Source organism: Gorilla gorilla, chromosome 12 (assembly GCF_029281585.2).
Source record: "Gorilla gorilla gorilla isolate KB3781 chromosome 12, NHGRI_mGorGor1-v2.1_pri, whole genome shotgun sequence".
NCBI classification, from domain to species: Eukaryota; Metazoa; Chordata; class Mammalia; order Primates; family Hominidae; genus Gorilla; species Gorilla gorilla.
In genome coordinates, this window is record NC_073236.2 from 34,251,621 (window position 1) to 34,266,829 (window position 15,209).

Sequence of the window (15,209 nt, forward strand, 5' to 3'; positions counted from 1 at the left end):
CAAGCTTGCTGTGAACTTGTACAAGCCACCCCCCATCTTTAGATCACGGTTTAGACTAAATAATTTCCATATCCCTTCTCTGAGTCTACTGATGAGATGGCTAATACAGGTAACAGAAACTGGAAAAATAGGCTTCATCTGTGTCCCTGTATGTGGAAAGGGGGGAAAGAACTGGAAAAAAAATGTATTCACCTTATTTTCTTACTTAGGAAGAGAGTTAGGCTGTTATATTTTAGTGAAAATCCAGACTGACCTCTTGACTAGTGCTTCTCAAACTTTAACTTATATACAAATCACCCAGGGAGCCTATTTAAGGACTGATTCCTGACCTGTGTCCCCCCACCCCACCCCCTGCCCGAAGATACTGATACATTCACTCTGGATGTGATCGCAAAAATGACTTTCTCACCTGCTTCTGGGTGGTATGCCTGCTACTGACCAGATGGCCCCAGGAATCTCCTGTGCTTTCCTTGGGTGATATGTTCAGGTCATATCTCTGGTATTTGAGGAATGTTTCTGTAAAATGAAATCCTAAATTCGTTAGAAGCTGAAGGGGGGACATAGTGGCAATTATGGTTATCGAATTCCTTTTAACTCCCGCTCAAAAGGTCTTAGGTTGATAACAGACACCTCTCTAATAGGGTTTACGCGAAACAGGATGATAACTAGAGGCACCTAGAAGTTGATCGTAGTGTAACTCACTGAGTGAACCATCAGATGGTCTCTTCTTGCTTTGTAAACATGGAGTCTATTTCAAGGGTGTTTCTGAGCTCCACTGCAGCTTCCACCAAACTCGAAGAGCTGTTTCTTGCCCAGGCTGCTGACAGTGATGATGAAGATTTGGATGACTTATTTGTGGGACCTGTTGGGAACTCTGACCTCTCACCTTATCCTTGCCATCCACCTAAGACAGCACAACAGAATGGTGACACTCCGGAAGCCCAAGGATTAGACATCACAACATATGGGGAGTCAAACTTGGTAGCTGAGCCTCAGAAGGTACGGATGAAACAGCTGAGAATTACATTGTTTGCCTGAAATCTATTTAATTGTCTCTTATATGAGAGTCACGCAATCTGAGCTTGATTTCTTTTCTTCTCAATTTTAACCTGTTGCTCTCCAAGTTTTAAATAGGGTTGTGGGAGTGAGCTGATGCTAATTAGGTTTGTGTGGAACTGACCATCTCTCCAAAGACCTTGATAAGACATGTAACTAGGGAGGAACTGGTCACCCAAATAAGGCATATGAATGAAGGCTGCAGGCAGAGAATATAAATTTATATGCTAATTCAGCAAGGCTAGCTAGCTAGCTGTGTGGCTCTGAAAAATCTTGGCCAAATTCAGTTTGTATTAAATTATCATGTATTAAACATTTATCTCTTCCATACCAGGTGGCAGGCTTTATGCTTGCCTTTATATTTGATTCATTTATCTCTTTTACACTGGAATTCCAGTTAGCCTTAATGTAGATTGCACTGGATTGAAAAGAAATTAGATTTGATATGAGGGACTCTATTTTAGTGTCCAGAGAGAGCTCTGGGCTGGGCATGGTGGCTCACGCCTGTAATCCCAGCACTTTGGGAGGCCAAGGCGGGCAGATCACAATGTCAGGAGTTCGAGACCAGCCCGGCCAACATGGTGAAACCCCGTCTTTAATAAAAATACAAAAATTAGCTGGGCATGGTGGCAGGTGCCTGTAATCCCAGCTATTCTAGAGGCTGAGGCAGGAGAGTCATTTGAACCCAGGAGGCAGAGGTTGCAGTAAGCTGAGATCGTGCTATTGCACTTCAGCCTGGGCAACAGGTCGAGACTCCGTCTCAAAAAAAAAAAAAAAAAAAAAAAGAGTTTGAGACCAGCATGGCCAAAATGGTGAAATACCATCTCTACTAAAAATACAAAAATTAGCCAGGTGCCTGTAATCCCAGCTCCTTGGGAGGCTGAGGCTGGAGAATCGCTTGAACCCAGGAGGCGGAGGTTGCAGTGAGCTGAGATTGCACCATTGCAATCCAGCCTGGGTGACAAGAGTGAAACTCTGTCTCAAAACAAACAAACAAAAAAAAAACAAGAGAGCTCTGTAGCTCCTTGGTTGAAACTGGATTCCTTCTTTAGTTGAACTCCAGACCTTTGTTTTTACAGTGAATTATGGTAAAAGTTTCTTTATTCTGCTTAGTTTTACTTTGTCATATACCTATTTCAGGTAAATAAAATTGAAATTCACTATGCCAAGACTGCCAAAAAGATGGACATGAAGAAGCTGAAGCAGAGCATGTGGAGTCTGCTGACAGCGCTCTCCGGAAAGGAGGCAGATGCAGAGGTCAGATGCTCTTGCCTATTCTCTAGGTGCCCAGCATGCGGGAGGGGAGTGGTTGATGTCTACAGCTGAAGACACCTCGATTTGGGCAATGCCTCCAATACAGAAATGTTCGTTCAAAAATACAAGGAGCTGGGCATGGTGGCTCACACGTGTAATCCCAGCATTTTGGGAGGCTGAAGTGGGAGGATCACTTGAGCCCAGGAGTTTGAGGTTACAGTTTGAGGTTATATGATCGTACCACTACACTCCAGTCTGGGCAACAGAGAGAGATCCTGTATCTTGAAAAAGAAAACAAAAATAAAAGGAAGACTTCATGCTTCTAAGAGAGAAATGAACCAAGTATACAAGTAGGCAGGTCACACAGACTGTGATACAAATAGCAAACTAGTGTGTAAGGCGTGATTCAGCCTTGCTGGTAATCAAAAAAGACAAATGAAACAATCTTGATGCTACTTTAAAACAGCAGCAGTTTTAGTAATTAAACTGTTTTCCATTACTGAGGAGGAAAATTTGGAGTACTTATTCACTGCTGGTAGCAATTTAAGTTGCTATATGCTATGAAATGTTTAAACCTTTTGATCTAATAATTCTGATTTCAGGAATGTATTCTCAGTAGGAAGATAGTGGAAAAGTAATTATTATACTGTCAGATTCTACTTCTTCAGAACAAGCTGAAACCTTGATTAACTTGGTCCACCTCAATGAAAGGAAGTCTCAGTTAATTAGAATCCTTCTCTCTTTCTGACTTCTTCTGCTCAGGTAATATTCTGAGTTTAGACCTTCTGTAGCTGAGAAATGAAAACTCGTAAGTTGATTGAGGGCCCTGAGCTGGGTATCAGAGAAAGCTCTTCAGTCATATTTATAAAGTTTTATCAACTAGAACAGAATGGGATGCAAGTGTGTGTCTTTGTCTTAACTGGAAAGTTTGAGTTTACTTTTAAATATGAATTTTGTGCTGCCCTTAGCAGTGTAGTCCAGTTGGAGCTATAAATAATCATGGCTTTGGCTGGGCACAGTGGCTCATGTCTGTAATCCCAGCACTTTGGGAGGCCGAGGTGGGTGGATCATGAGGTCAGGTGTTCAAGACAAGCCTGGCCAACATCGTGAAACCCCATCTCTACTAAAAAATACAAAAAATTAGCTGGGCGTGGTGGCGGGCGCCTGTAATCCCAGCTACTCGGGAGGCTGAGGCAGGAGAATTGCCTGAACCCGGGAGGTGGAGCTTGCAGTGAGCCAAGATTGTGCCACTGCACTCCAGCTTGGCGACAGAGCGAGACTCCGTCTCAAAAAAAAAAAAAAAAAAAACAAAAAACATGGCTTTTTATTACTGCTTTTTTTTCTTGTTTGTTTTCAGGGCACCCTAGGACACTCTTTGCAGAGTGTCCTTTACCAGGGTGATGCTGGCTGTTGACATCCATGTTTACCACAATGTCATTAGAGCAGAGCTGAGGCACTGGTTCCCTTTGTAGATCCTTTTTCTTCAAAATAACTAAGAAATTTGTTTTCATTTTGTTTAGGTATAGACTTTTTGGTGACACAACTTTATTTTTGTTGCCCTTTCAAAAGTGCACTAGCCGTAACTGTCCGATGTATAAATGTGCTTCTGTTAGGCAAACCACAGGGAAGCTGGAAAAGAAGCGGCCCTGGCAGAAGTGGCTGACGAGAAGATGCTTAGCGGGCTCACGAAGGACCTGAAGAGGAGGTGCGGGCTGGCAGGCATGGGGGCTTTGTTGGGGCTCACCTCTCTGCGCTGTCCGCGTGGCAGGCCTTCCACACACAACCTGTTTCCTATGACACTTATAGTGGCTGTTCTGTCTTCTCTCTGTGTTGATAGATAATACAGACCAACTTTTAAAAAGGCGTTTTTCTGTGTCAGTGATCAGAGTGTAACAGGAGATATTTTATCTCAAATAAGAAACTAGAAAAATCTGCTTATAAAATGCATCTGAAAGATTTGTTTCTCATTAGTTTAGTCATTGCATGTGTGTATTATTCATACTTGATGAATGAGCTTTTGTTCTAACAGTTGGCAGTGACCTAAATACTTGCCCCTTTCTTTCCAGCCTGCCCCCCGTCATGGCTCAGAACCTCTCCATACCTCTGGCTTTTGCCTGTCTCCTACATTTAGCCAATGAAAAGGTAGGTAATTAAGGTAAGCATGGGAGTATTAGAGTATTCCCTGTTTATGTCAACTCATTTAGCTTTGTATTTGATGTTTCATGGGCTAACATAGGATTTCTTAAATACAGTGACTTATGTAGCACCTTCAACCCAAATGATTAGCCAGGCATCTAGAAGTAACTTAGGAAAAAGCCATCAGGTTTGATTAGCAATGAAAATAGCACAGAGGACCCAAATAGTAAGATTTTAGATGATGGAATTGTGATCGGTAAGTTCCCCAGCCTAAGAACACGATGTGCTTTTACTTCACTGGGTGTCAAAGACTTTAAAGGCCAAAGCCTAGTAGTACCAAAGTCAAGACATATGGGAGACATGGCAGAGAGAAGAGGAGAGAAATGAGGATGAAAAGAAAACAGTTGCAGAAAGAGAAGAATACTAAAATATGGAGGTAACAGTCAGAAAAGTCAAGCTGTGTGTCACAAGGAAGGAGAATCCTGAAGTGCCAGCTGGGTCAGCGTGGCAGACTCCTGTGCCAGGCCAGCCAACAGCTGCATAGCCATGGGACAGCTGTGGAAAGAGCAGAGGAGGGCACCCATTTTCTCAGGAGCCGAGTGGTACTACCCAGAGATACCACAGAGAGGGCAGCCAGCAGCAAGCCCACACATTTGAGCATCGCTGAACACTTGGTATCCATTAGGGTCCCCAGCCAGCTGATGCGCAGCCCAGCCTTTGGCACGTGCAGTAGAGGGCTATGGGCTGGGCCATGCCGTGTGCGGCAAGCACCACCCTGGGGCTGGGGCACCATGGCCATGGTGTGCACCAACACTGTCAACTCCCCAGGAGGAGGGAGTGGGCACTGGAGTGCAGTTACTATCTGAACGCCAAAGTGTGGTTTTGGAGCGTGATTATGGGAATGGAATGGTAGCAAAAATGGGGTGCTGGTGGAAGCATCCAGGATTTCCTACATGCCAACATGTGACCTCTGGCCTCCTAATGAAATCAGGAACAGTGAGGATTGGCTCCATTTTCCAGGTCTGACTCTGCTTTGGAGAGAAGTTGCCCTGGCCTGTGTGGCACAGCCATCAGCCAATCCCAGTGACCTACCACTGGAAGTCAGAGACCAATTTTTCTCTTGTCAATACCTTGCTTAGCTGACAACCTCATGAAGAAGAAGAAACTGTCCAGTTAGCAGAAGCTAGTTTTGATTCTGGGTGGGGAACAGGTGTAGAAGAGCCACTGGGCCAGGACCAAGTGCTGTATGTCTCCAACTACTGTGCTGACCATTGGGCTTGTAACCACCAGTCTGGGTGTTCAAACCTGAGGCCTAAGTTGAAGAGCCCAGTGTAGTTCCTAAGAAGGAACGATTGTGCATCAGAGCCCTTGGGAATGGTTTTAACCCAGGAATGCTGAACTTGCATGGCTGCTATTGGGGGGCAGTAAGGCGGTGACCGGTGACTGCGGAGAGAGGACATGCCCTGTTCACAAGCCTGTGAAGGCAGACATGCCCGTGGTTATGGGAGGTGGTAGTTCCTATACCTGACACATCCTAAAGCATCTGATATCACATGCAAACTATATGAAGAATGACTAAGAAAATAAAAAATAAAATATATTATTATCTTTGTTCTGACAAGAAATCTACAAGTGGCTCTGCTGAGGATATACCATCTGAGGTGGGTGGTGTGCAGGCCATCCATCTCTCTGACTTGAGAAGTGTCGGGGGAGGCCTGGAATCTCATTCGCACACCATCCTGGTGGAAATAGGTGCTGGTGACTCTCCAACATGGGTGCTGGTCTCCTAGCACACCAGGCTCCTAGGCTGGCCTCCAAAGCTCAGAAACCCTTCTGAGTCCAATTTAAGAGTGTTACTGCTTTCGCTCATCAGCCCCAGCCTGAAGGTCAGAGTGCTTCTCTGGGTGGTGTGTCTCCACAGAAACCTGACTTGAGAGAGCAGCTTCATGGCCCTCACTTGTTTCTTAAGGAGTCAGGCCAGGCCAACACTGCTAAGAAATATTAGTGACTCTGCGGCTTCACTGAGGTCGTGCTGCTCCGACTCCAGCTCTGCACCCCTGCTCTCAGTGGCAGTGCAGCCATGTTCATTTTGCTGTGATCCAGTCTCTTTTTAAGGGTCCCAGAGCTCTTGGTGTTTGAAGAATGGGGGGTGGCTACAGCCCATGACTTGTTGGGCTGAGCACCAAGGCCATTACTGGGGCCTGGGTTTGGGCTGTTTGAGAAAACTGGGCTTGTAACATTAGCCACAACAGTTACTGTGATAATCTACAGGGATCTGTGATAACTCAACACTTAGAGCCACCAAGAGAAATATTCTCAACGCTTCACAGCAGAACTTGACCTCCTCTTGGACTTCTTTCTCTCCATCTTTCACTCCCGTCTGGAGTCTGTTCCTCCACCACTGTGATCACAGTCTCCCCTCACATAGCCAGGCAGTGTGTGGGGCTTAGGAGCCAGTGGTGGACGTGAGGCCCTCTGCCTTCATGTCTCTGCATGTTAGCAGTGTGCGACTACCAGAACCTGAGCTGCAGAAAATCCGCGAGGTGTGACTTGAGCGCTCTGTCTTTAGTGGCAAGGAAAGGTGCGAGTGGATGTTGAGCCCTGGCACATCCCATCTGCCTCCAGTGCAGAGCCAGAGCAGGCTGGTTGTGGTGAAGTTCGTCAGGAAAGGTGTCTCATAGCTGCTTAGTCCTGAGGGAAACACTGCCTGGGGTTGGGGAAGAGCTGGGAGGTAGGTAGGGAAAGGCCTGTGCAGAGACTGGCAGGAGGGCACTGCTGTCAGGAACTAATGGAGAGATGGGGCAGTGTGGTAATTGAGGGGTGCCTGGAGGAGGTGTGCGTGGACGGGGTTAATACAGTAGTCCCCGTTTCCATGGATGGGGCAATGGGGCAGTTGGGGGTGCCTGGAGGAGGCATGCATGGTTGGGGTTAATATAGTAGCCCCCTGTTTCCACAATTTCACTTTCCATGGTTTCAGTTACCCACAGTCACCCATGGTCTGAAAATACTAAGTGGAAATCCAGAAATAAACAGTTCATAAGTTTTAAGTTGCAACTCTTCTGAGTAGTGTGATGAAATGTCACCATGTCCCGCTCCATCCTGCCCCGGATCTGAACCGTCCCTGTGTCCACCAGATCCACACTGCAGACGTGGCTCTCCCATTAGTCACTTGGTAGCCATCTCAGTTCCCAGGTCGACTGTTGTGGTACTGCAGTGCTTGTGTTCCATTCCCTCTTATTTGACTTAATTTTTCTATTTTATTATTAGTTATTGTTAATCTCTTACTGTGCCTAATTTGTAAATTAAACTTGATCATAAGTATGTATGTATAGGAAAAAACAAGGTATATTTGTGTATACATATATATAAAAATCATATATGTGTATTTGATTTGGTACTATATGAGTTCAGGCATCCACCGGGGGCCTTGGAACACCCCTCGAGGATAAGGGGGGACGACTGACTATATGTATGTGTTGTGGCTCCTGATGACCTCCCATCTGCCTCCATTAGCATCTTCAGGGCAGACGGCTCAGCTCTTAGGCCCTTTATAGGGGGTGGGTTGCAGGAATCAGAGCCAGAGAAGGCTTGCTTTTTGCTTTTTTATCTAAGTCATTTTGTTATAACAAGGATTGGGAATCAGGTTTTTCATGCAAATTATACTTGCTATGAAACAGTTTTTCTTATAATCATGGGACAAACTTTCTTCTTTGTAGTCACTACCTTGTGACTGTGATTGGAATTTATGATTCTTTTATTCTCAGTATACCAAAGTCCATGCATGTTTTGGTCTTCCCTCAGAATCTAAAACTGGAAGGAACAGAGGACCTCTCTGATGTTCTTGTGAGGCAAGGAGATTGAGTTCACTATGGAGAAGTCAGCAGCAGGAGGCCCATCACTTACTCAGTTGCCGGGACATCCCCAGTCTCGGGGGAAGAAGATGCCGTGGGCTTATATCCAGGCTGTAGCCAACTACCAACGTGCCTGTTTGTTTGTTGCTCTTTCCTTCTCTCCATCATAGTCTGGGTGCCAGCGCCCTGAAGCTCTGTGCTCAACTGATTAAACTTTACTGCCCTATGGTGACCATCTAGGAGAGGGGAGGGCAGGGGGGTGAGGGTACTATTCTGAATTGAGAAAACCTATATCCATTCTTTATATCAATGTATAGTTTTAGTCTCCTAAATTAATGTTATTTTCCAAACTATTCTCTTGTAGAAAATTTTCCAGTGGGCACTTAATGTTGCCCTTGAAGAACTTCCTAATCCATGTACATAAAATACATCATATGTACACTTATAAATGTATATAGAATGCTCAAAAATAAAATTCTTAATAATATAACTGGCAAAATATTTGAGTGTCCACTAGATGAGTATCAGACCTAGTCCTTACCCTTAGGGGGATGCAGTCCTGGTTGTTATCCAGGATACACACATGTCAGTATAAGGCAGAAGATGCCTAAGGGCCAAGATGGTTTGCCTCGGAGGAGAATGGAAGAGAGAGATTGCTGACTGGACATTCAGATGCAAGACTGGGTCCTGCTTAAATCCCAGGATTCTGCTGGAGGGAGCTGATAGTGATACTTGTCCCTTCTGTACATTGCTTTGTGTAGCTTTCTCAGCATCCCTAGGAGAAACTTACTATTGTGACTCTCATGTTGGAGGAGGAAACGGACACCCAAGGTAGAGGAACTTGCAAAAGGGCAGCCGGCAAACTGTCAGGGGTGGCCTGAGCCTGGCAATCTGCCTCCAGAGTCTGCTCTCGGCCATTGTGCTATGTGCTACCTGGATGGGTCATACAGGCTCAGCAGTGGGTGGAGAGCAGTGCTCAGATTTGTCCATCTCCACAGAATGCAGCACACACACAAATGTACAAGTTCTTCCCCTAACCTCAGAGGAATAGGGGAATTAACTTTGCTTGCAATTTGGAACAATATTATAGATGTTGATCCAAGTACTGTTACTGGCTGGTCCTGGATCTCTGCCAGAACACCCGTCATCATTGACTGGCTAAATAGAGATCTTGGATATAGGCCAGAAGCAGTGAAGTATATAATTGGAAACTGCTCCTGATAATAACTTGCTTCTTAGCCAAAAACCACACAAAACAAAAATAATCCCCTCCCCACAGGAATATGCTTTCCAAATTGTGTCCAAAACATTACCTGCTCTGTTATATTGAGAAGGTTAGAGACTTAAGAGCATGCTTAGAAAAAGCAGTGGTGCCACAGGTGAGACTCCACACTCTGTCTTGCTGGAGCTGAAGCCTTCATCACTTTCCCAGGCCAGGTTAGTGCTGGGCTTCTTGCTTTCCTTCTATTCCTGAGAGTAGAACTGGCTAAGCCCATTCCTTCCCTCAGTCAGCCCCACTTCTCTATAGTGGGTTCTGGGGGTGGGGGGCTGAATTACCAGTAAAACTAGAAAGATTGGGACCAAGTGCAGTGGCCCACACCTGTAAATCCTAGCGCTTTGAAAGGAAGAGGCAGGAGGATTGCTTGGAGTCAGGAGTTCAAGACCAGCCTGGGCAAAATAGACCCCCATCTTTAAAAAAAAGTTTAAAAATTAGCCAGGCACGGAGGTGTGTGCCTGTAATCCCAGCTACTCAGAAGGCTGAGGTGGGATAATCACTTGAGCCCAGGAGTTTGAGGCTGCAGTGAGCTGTGATCACACTACTGCATTCCAGCCAGGACAACAGAGTGAGATCCTATCTCTTAAACAAAAAAAAAACTGACGAGTTCAATACCAACTTCTACAATGAAATCCCCTTCCCCCCACAACCCTGCCTCTCCTAAGTTTCCCTCATTACATGGTTGCTGTGGGCTATGTGTGCTGTGGTCTGAATGTTTGTGTCTAAAATTCACATGTTGGTATTAAGAGATGGGGCCTTTGGGAGGTGATTAGGTTATGAGGGCAGATCCCTCGTGAATGGGATTAGTGCTCTTATAAAAGAGGCCTGAGGAATCTTGTTCGTTCCTCTTGCCCTTCTGCCATGTAAGGATGCAATGAGAAGGCACCATCTGTGAGCAAGGAGCCCCTCACCAGACGCCAAATCTGCCGGCGTCTTGATCTTGGACTTCTCAGCCTCTAGAACTGTGAACAATAAATCTATTGTTTATAAATTAAGCAGTCTAAGTCATTTTATTATAGCAGCCCAAATTGACTAAGACAGTGGGTATGCAAGATGATAAGTTTATTTTATATAAAATACTTTGGGAAGTAGGTGTTCTAGGACTGGTGTGACAGTTCCATGAAATTATGAGAGACCGGGGATCCTTCCAGCTCATCCTTCTGTTTCAGTGTGGCTGCTGGAATCCAGCCATCACATCCATAGTCTAAGCAGCAGGACGAAGGACTGGGGGAAAAGAGAACTGCTGCTCCCTGTTAAATCGGTTTCCTGGGGGTTGATATGAATATTTGCCACCTCAGGGTGCCACAAAGGTCCCCACCAGCAAGAAGGCTCCCACCAGATGTGGACTCAACCTGGGACTTTTCAGCCTCCATAACTGTAATAAATTCCTTTGTCAGTTACCCAGTTTCAGGTATTCTGTTATAGGTAACAGAAAACAAACATACAAGTGGTAATGTGTCCAGCTAAAAATTTGGGTTCTGTTAAGGTTAAAAGAAAATTTGAGGTAGCCAGCAGTATCTGCCTCAGATGCTGAGAAGCCTCCTGAGATAAGAGCATATACCATGTCCATAACTGAAGTTTTAACATTCTCTGCCAAACAGAACCAGAATTTAAGGGCAGGAGAATTTGCAAGATAGAATTTGCAATTTGCAAGAGGGAATTGCAATTTGCAAGAGAGTGGCAATTTGCAAGAGAGGGGCAATTTGCAAGAGAGGGCAATTTGCAAGAGAGGGCAATTTGCAAGAGAGAATTTTGGGGCCCTGAGAGAGAATACATCCAAAGGAAGAGGGAACCAGGCATTACAAATTGAATTGAACAAGGACAGATATCTGAAGGGGGCTTGTAGTTCCCAGTAAAGTATGGTACAGCTAGGTGCACTTCCCTGGCCAGACCACCCTACAGTGTATGATCCCCCTGGGGAGCAAAAGGCTGCAGGTAATACTTTGGTGCCCTAGAAATTCTGCTGTGGTGCAACTATAGTGGATCACAGGCAGAGTGGGGCGTTGGATATCCAGCACAGGATACTGGGTCATTTCAACACCACAAGGATTTGCAGCATCTGCGGCAACGAGTTTGGTGTCCTGGAGCAAGGAAAGGAACCATTCACGGTGGCTGAAGCCAAGCTGCTCAGCACTGAGGCAGCAAGCCATGATCTAGGTCTTCGAGTAGAATTCTCAGTTTTGGTTCATTTAAAAATGTTTTTTGGGGGAAGTGGGGATCATTTATGGGTACCAAAAGAAAAAAAATGAATAAGATCTACTATTTGATAGCACAATAGGGTGACTATAGTCAATAATAACAATTGTATATTTTAAAATAAAGAATGTAATTGAAAAGAGTAAATGCCTGAGGGGATGGATACCCCATTCTCTGTGATGTGCTTATTTCACATTGCATGCCTGTATCAAAATATCTCATGTACCCCATAAATATATGCACCTACTATGTACCCACAACAATTTAAAAAATAATAAAATTTTTAAAAATTATCTTTATTTTGCCTTTTTTTTTTTTTTTTTGAGACGGAGTCTCACTGTGTCGCCCAGGCTGGAGTGCAGTGGTGCAGTCTCGGCTCACTGCAAGCTCTGCCTCCCAGGTTCATGCCATTTTCCTGCCTCAGCCTCCCGAGTAGCTGGGACTACAGGCGCCTGCCACCATGCCCAGCTAATTTTTTTTGTATTTTTAGTAGAGACAGGGTTTCACCATGTTAGCCAGGATGGTCTCGATCTCCTGACCTCATGATCTGCCCGCCTTGGCCTCCCAAAGTGCTGGGATTACAGGCTGCCTTCATTTTTGAAGGACAGCTTTACTGGATGTAGAATGCTTGGTTGATAGGTTTTCCCTTTGGCATTTGACTGTCTTCCAATGTCTTCTGGCTTCCATAGTTTCTGAAGAAAGGCATATACTCATCACTATTCCTTTGTATGTAATTGCTGTTTTTTTTTTCTCTGACTGCTTTCAAGATCTTTTCTATATCTTTGGCTTTCATCAGTTTAACTATCACATATCTAGGGGTAATTCTCTTGGTGTTTATTTACTTAGGATTTCTTGGGCTTCTTAGATCAGAAAATTAATACAGTGAGTTCCCTTGGTAGCCATGTTCTATAAAGTCTCCGCAAGCACAGAATTAGCAAATGCTGAACCATTGCTCCTAGGTGAGATACAGGGTTAGCTTCCTGTGAGCCTCTGGTCAAAACATTTTCATCAACTGGTTAACACATAACCTTGTTTTATGTCTGCTCCTATTTAAAGACATTTAATATATCTTACAAATTAGAGGCAGTATTTATTAAAATAAAACACTAGCCAAGAAGGATTTAACATTTTCTTGGCCATGGGTAACACGACTGTAAATTTATTTGGCTTCTATCCTCACAAGAGTACTGTCCACTTAAAAAAAAAAATCATCTCATGAATCCACAAATTTAGCTGCTTTTTCATTCCATCCCATAGCTATATCATACACTGTAGATGTCATAATACTTTAGCATTTTCTAGAATGGCTTCATGTAGTATAGATTGGCGAATTTCCTCCTTTGTACTGTACTGTTGGTTCATTAACATTGAACTCATAGCTAACAGCACTTTGAATCATGCCTGAATGAAGCCTATGTAACACACCTTTCATCACAACCTTCTTGCACTTAGCAGTACTTAAATGGGTGATCTATCCACCTCGGCCTCCCAAAGTGCTGGGATTACAGGCGTGAGCCACTGCTCCCAGCCTGGACTACTTCATATTACCCCACAGATCTTGGAGTTTCTATTTTTGCATATATGTGACAACTTTATTGAGATATTATTCATATATCATACAATTCACCCATTTAAAGCCAGCACTTCAGCAGTACACTTAGGAGCCATTTTAATCAGCAAAATCACCAGCAAAAAGAACCAAAATGGCTGGGCGTGGTGACTCACGCCTGTAATCCCAACACTTTTGGAGGCTGAGGTGGGCGGATCGCTTGATCCCAGGAGTTCAAGACCAGCCTGGGCAACATGGCAAAACCCTGTCTCTACAAAAAAATACAAAAATTTGCTGAGTGTGGTGGTGGTGTGCCTGTGGTCCCAGCTACTCACAGGGCTGAGGTGGGAGAATCATTTGAGCCCAGGAGGTCAAGGCTGCAGTGAGCCATGGTCGCACCACTACACTCCAGCCTGGGTGACATAGCGACAGACCTCATCACAAAAAACAAACACCAAAATGTGAAAAATATGGCACTAAAGAGACCCCAAAAGGCCACTTGTTTACAGTATGAAAGCTGAAAGAAGAAGACAGAGTGTCACCTTGTTCAGCCTCAGATGGGAATATGTGCGTTGGGCAACTCAAAGTTCTTGCCACTCTACATACATTCACAAATATCTGGGATTGCCAGCCAAGATGGCCGAATAGGAACAGCTCTGGTCTACAGCTCCCAGCATGAGCGACGCAGAAGATGGGTGATTTCTGTATTTCCATGTGAGGTACCAGGTTCATCTCACTAGGGAGTGCCAGAGAGTGGGTGCAGGACAGTGGGTGCAGCGCACCGTGCGCAAGACGAAGCAGGGCGAGGCATTGCCTCACTCGGGAAGTGCAAGGGGTCAGGGAGTTCCCTTTCCTAGTCAAAGAAAGGGGTGACAGACAGCACCTGGAAAATCGGGTCACTCCCACCCTAATACTGCGCTTTTCCGATGGGCTTAAAAAACGGCACACCAGGAGATTATATCCCGCACCTGGCTTGGAGGGTCCTATGCCCACGGAGTCCCCCTGATTGCTAGCACAGCAGTCTGAGATCAAACTGCAAGGTGGCAGCAAGGCTGAGGGAGGGGCGCCCACCATTGCCCAGGCTTGCTTAGGTAAACAAAGCAGCCGGGAAGCTCGAACAGGGTGGAGCCCACCACAGCTCAAGGAGGCTTGCCTGCCTCTGTAGGCTCCACCTCTGGGGGCAGGGCACAGACAAACAAAGAGACAGCAGTAACCTCTGCAGACTTAAATGTCCCTGTCTGACAGCTTTGAAGAGAGCAGTGGTTCTCCCAGCACGCAGCTGGAGATCTGAGAAAGGGCAGACTGCCTCCTCAAGTGGGTCCCTGACCCCTGACCCCCGAGCAGCCTAACCGGGAAGCACCCCCTAGTAGGGGCAGACTGACATCTCACACAGCTGGGTACTCCTCTGAGACAAAAATTCCAGAAGAACGATCACACAGCAGCTTTCGCGGTTCATGAAAATCCGCTGTTCTGCAGCCACCGCTGCTGATACCCAGGCAAACAGGGTCTGGAGTGGACCTCTAGCAAACTCCAACAGACCTGCAGCTGAGGGTCCTGTCTGTTAGAAGGAAAACTAACAAGCAGAAAGGACATTCACACCAAAAACCCATCTGTACATCACCATCATCAAAGACCAAAAGTAGATAAAAACACAAAGATGGGGAAAAAACAGAGCAGAAAAACTGGAAACTCTAAAAAGCAGAGTGCCTCTCCTCCTCCAAAGGAACGCAGTTCCTCACCAGCAACAGAACAAAGCTGGATGGAGAATGACTTTGACGAGTTGAGAGAAGAAGGCTTCAGACGATCAACCTACTCAGGAGGAAATTCAAACCAAAGGCGAAGAAGTTAAAAACTTTGAAAAAAATTTAGATGAATGTATAACTAGAATAAC

The 15,209-nt window shown here is 45.2% G+C and overlaps 1 protein-coding gene across 5 annotated transcripts in view; it reads left to right on the forward strand.

Moving 5' to 3' along the window:
* Window positions 1-8,796, forward strand: part of NCAPH (non-SMC condensin I complex subunit H) — a 38,064-nt gene extending 29,268 nt beyond the window's left edge. For 2 of the 5 annotated variants that reach the window (XM_019021536.4, XM_004031425.5), the window contains exons 14-18: window positions 817-999; window positions 2,197-2,313; window positions 3,924-4,015; window positions 4,377-4,452; window positions 8,248-8,796. In XM_019021536.4, coding sequence (XP_018877081.3) covers window positions 817-999; window positions 2,197-2,313; window positions 3,924-4,015; window positions 4,377-4,452; window positions 8,248-8,307 — 528 coding nt within the window. In that variant the 3' untranslated portion in view covers window positions 8,308-8,796. Of the gene's footprint in view, window positions 1-816; window positions 1,000-2,196; window positions 2,314-3,923; window positions 4,016-4,376; window positions 4,466-8,247 lie in introns of all 5 variants that reach the window. The other 3 variants (XM_019021537.4, XM_055378584.2, XM_063695549.1) reach the window with 2 other exon arrangements.
* Window positions 8,797-15,209: the final 6,413 nt, after the last annotated feature.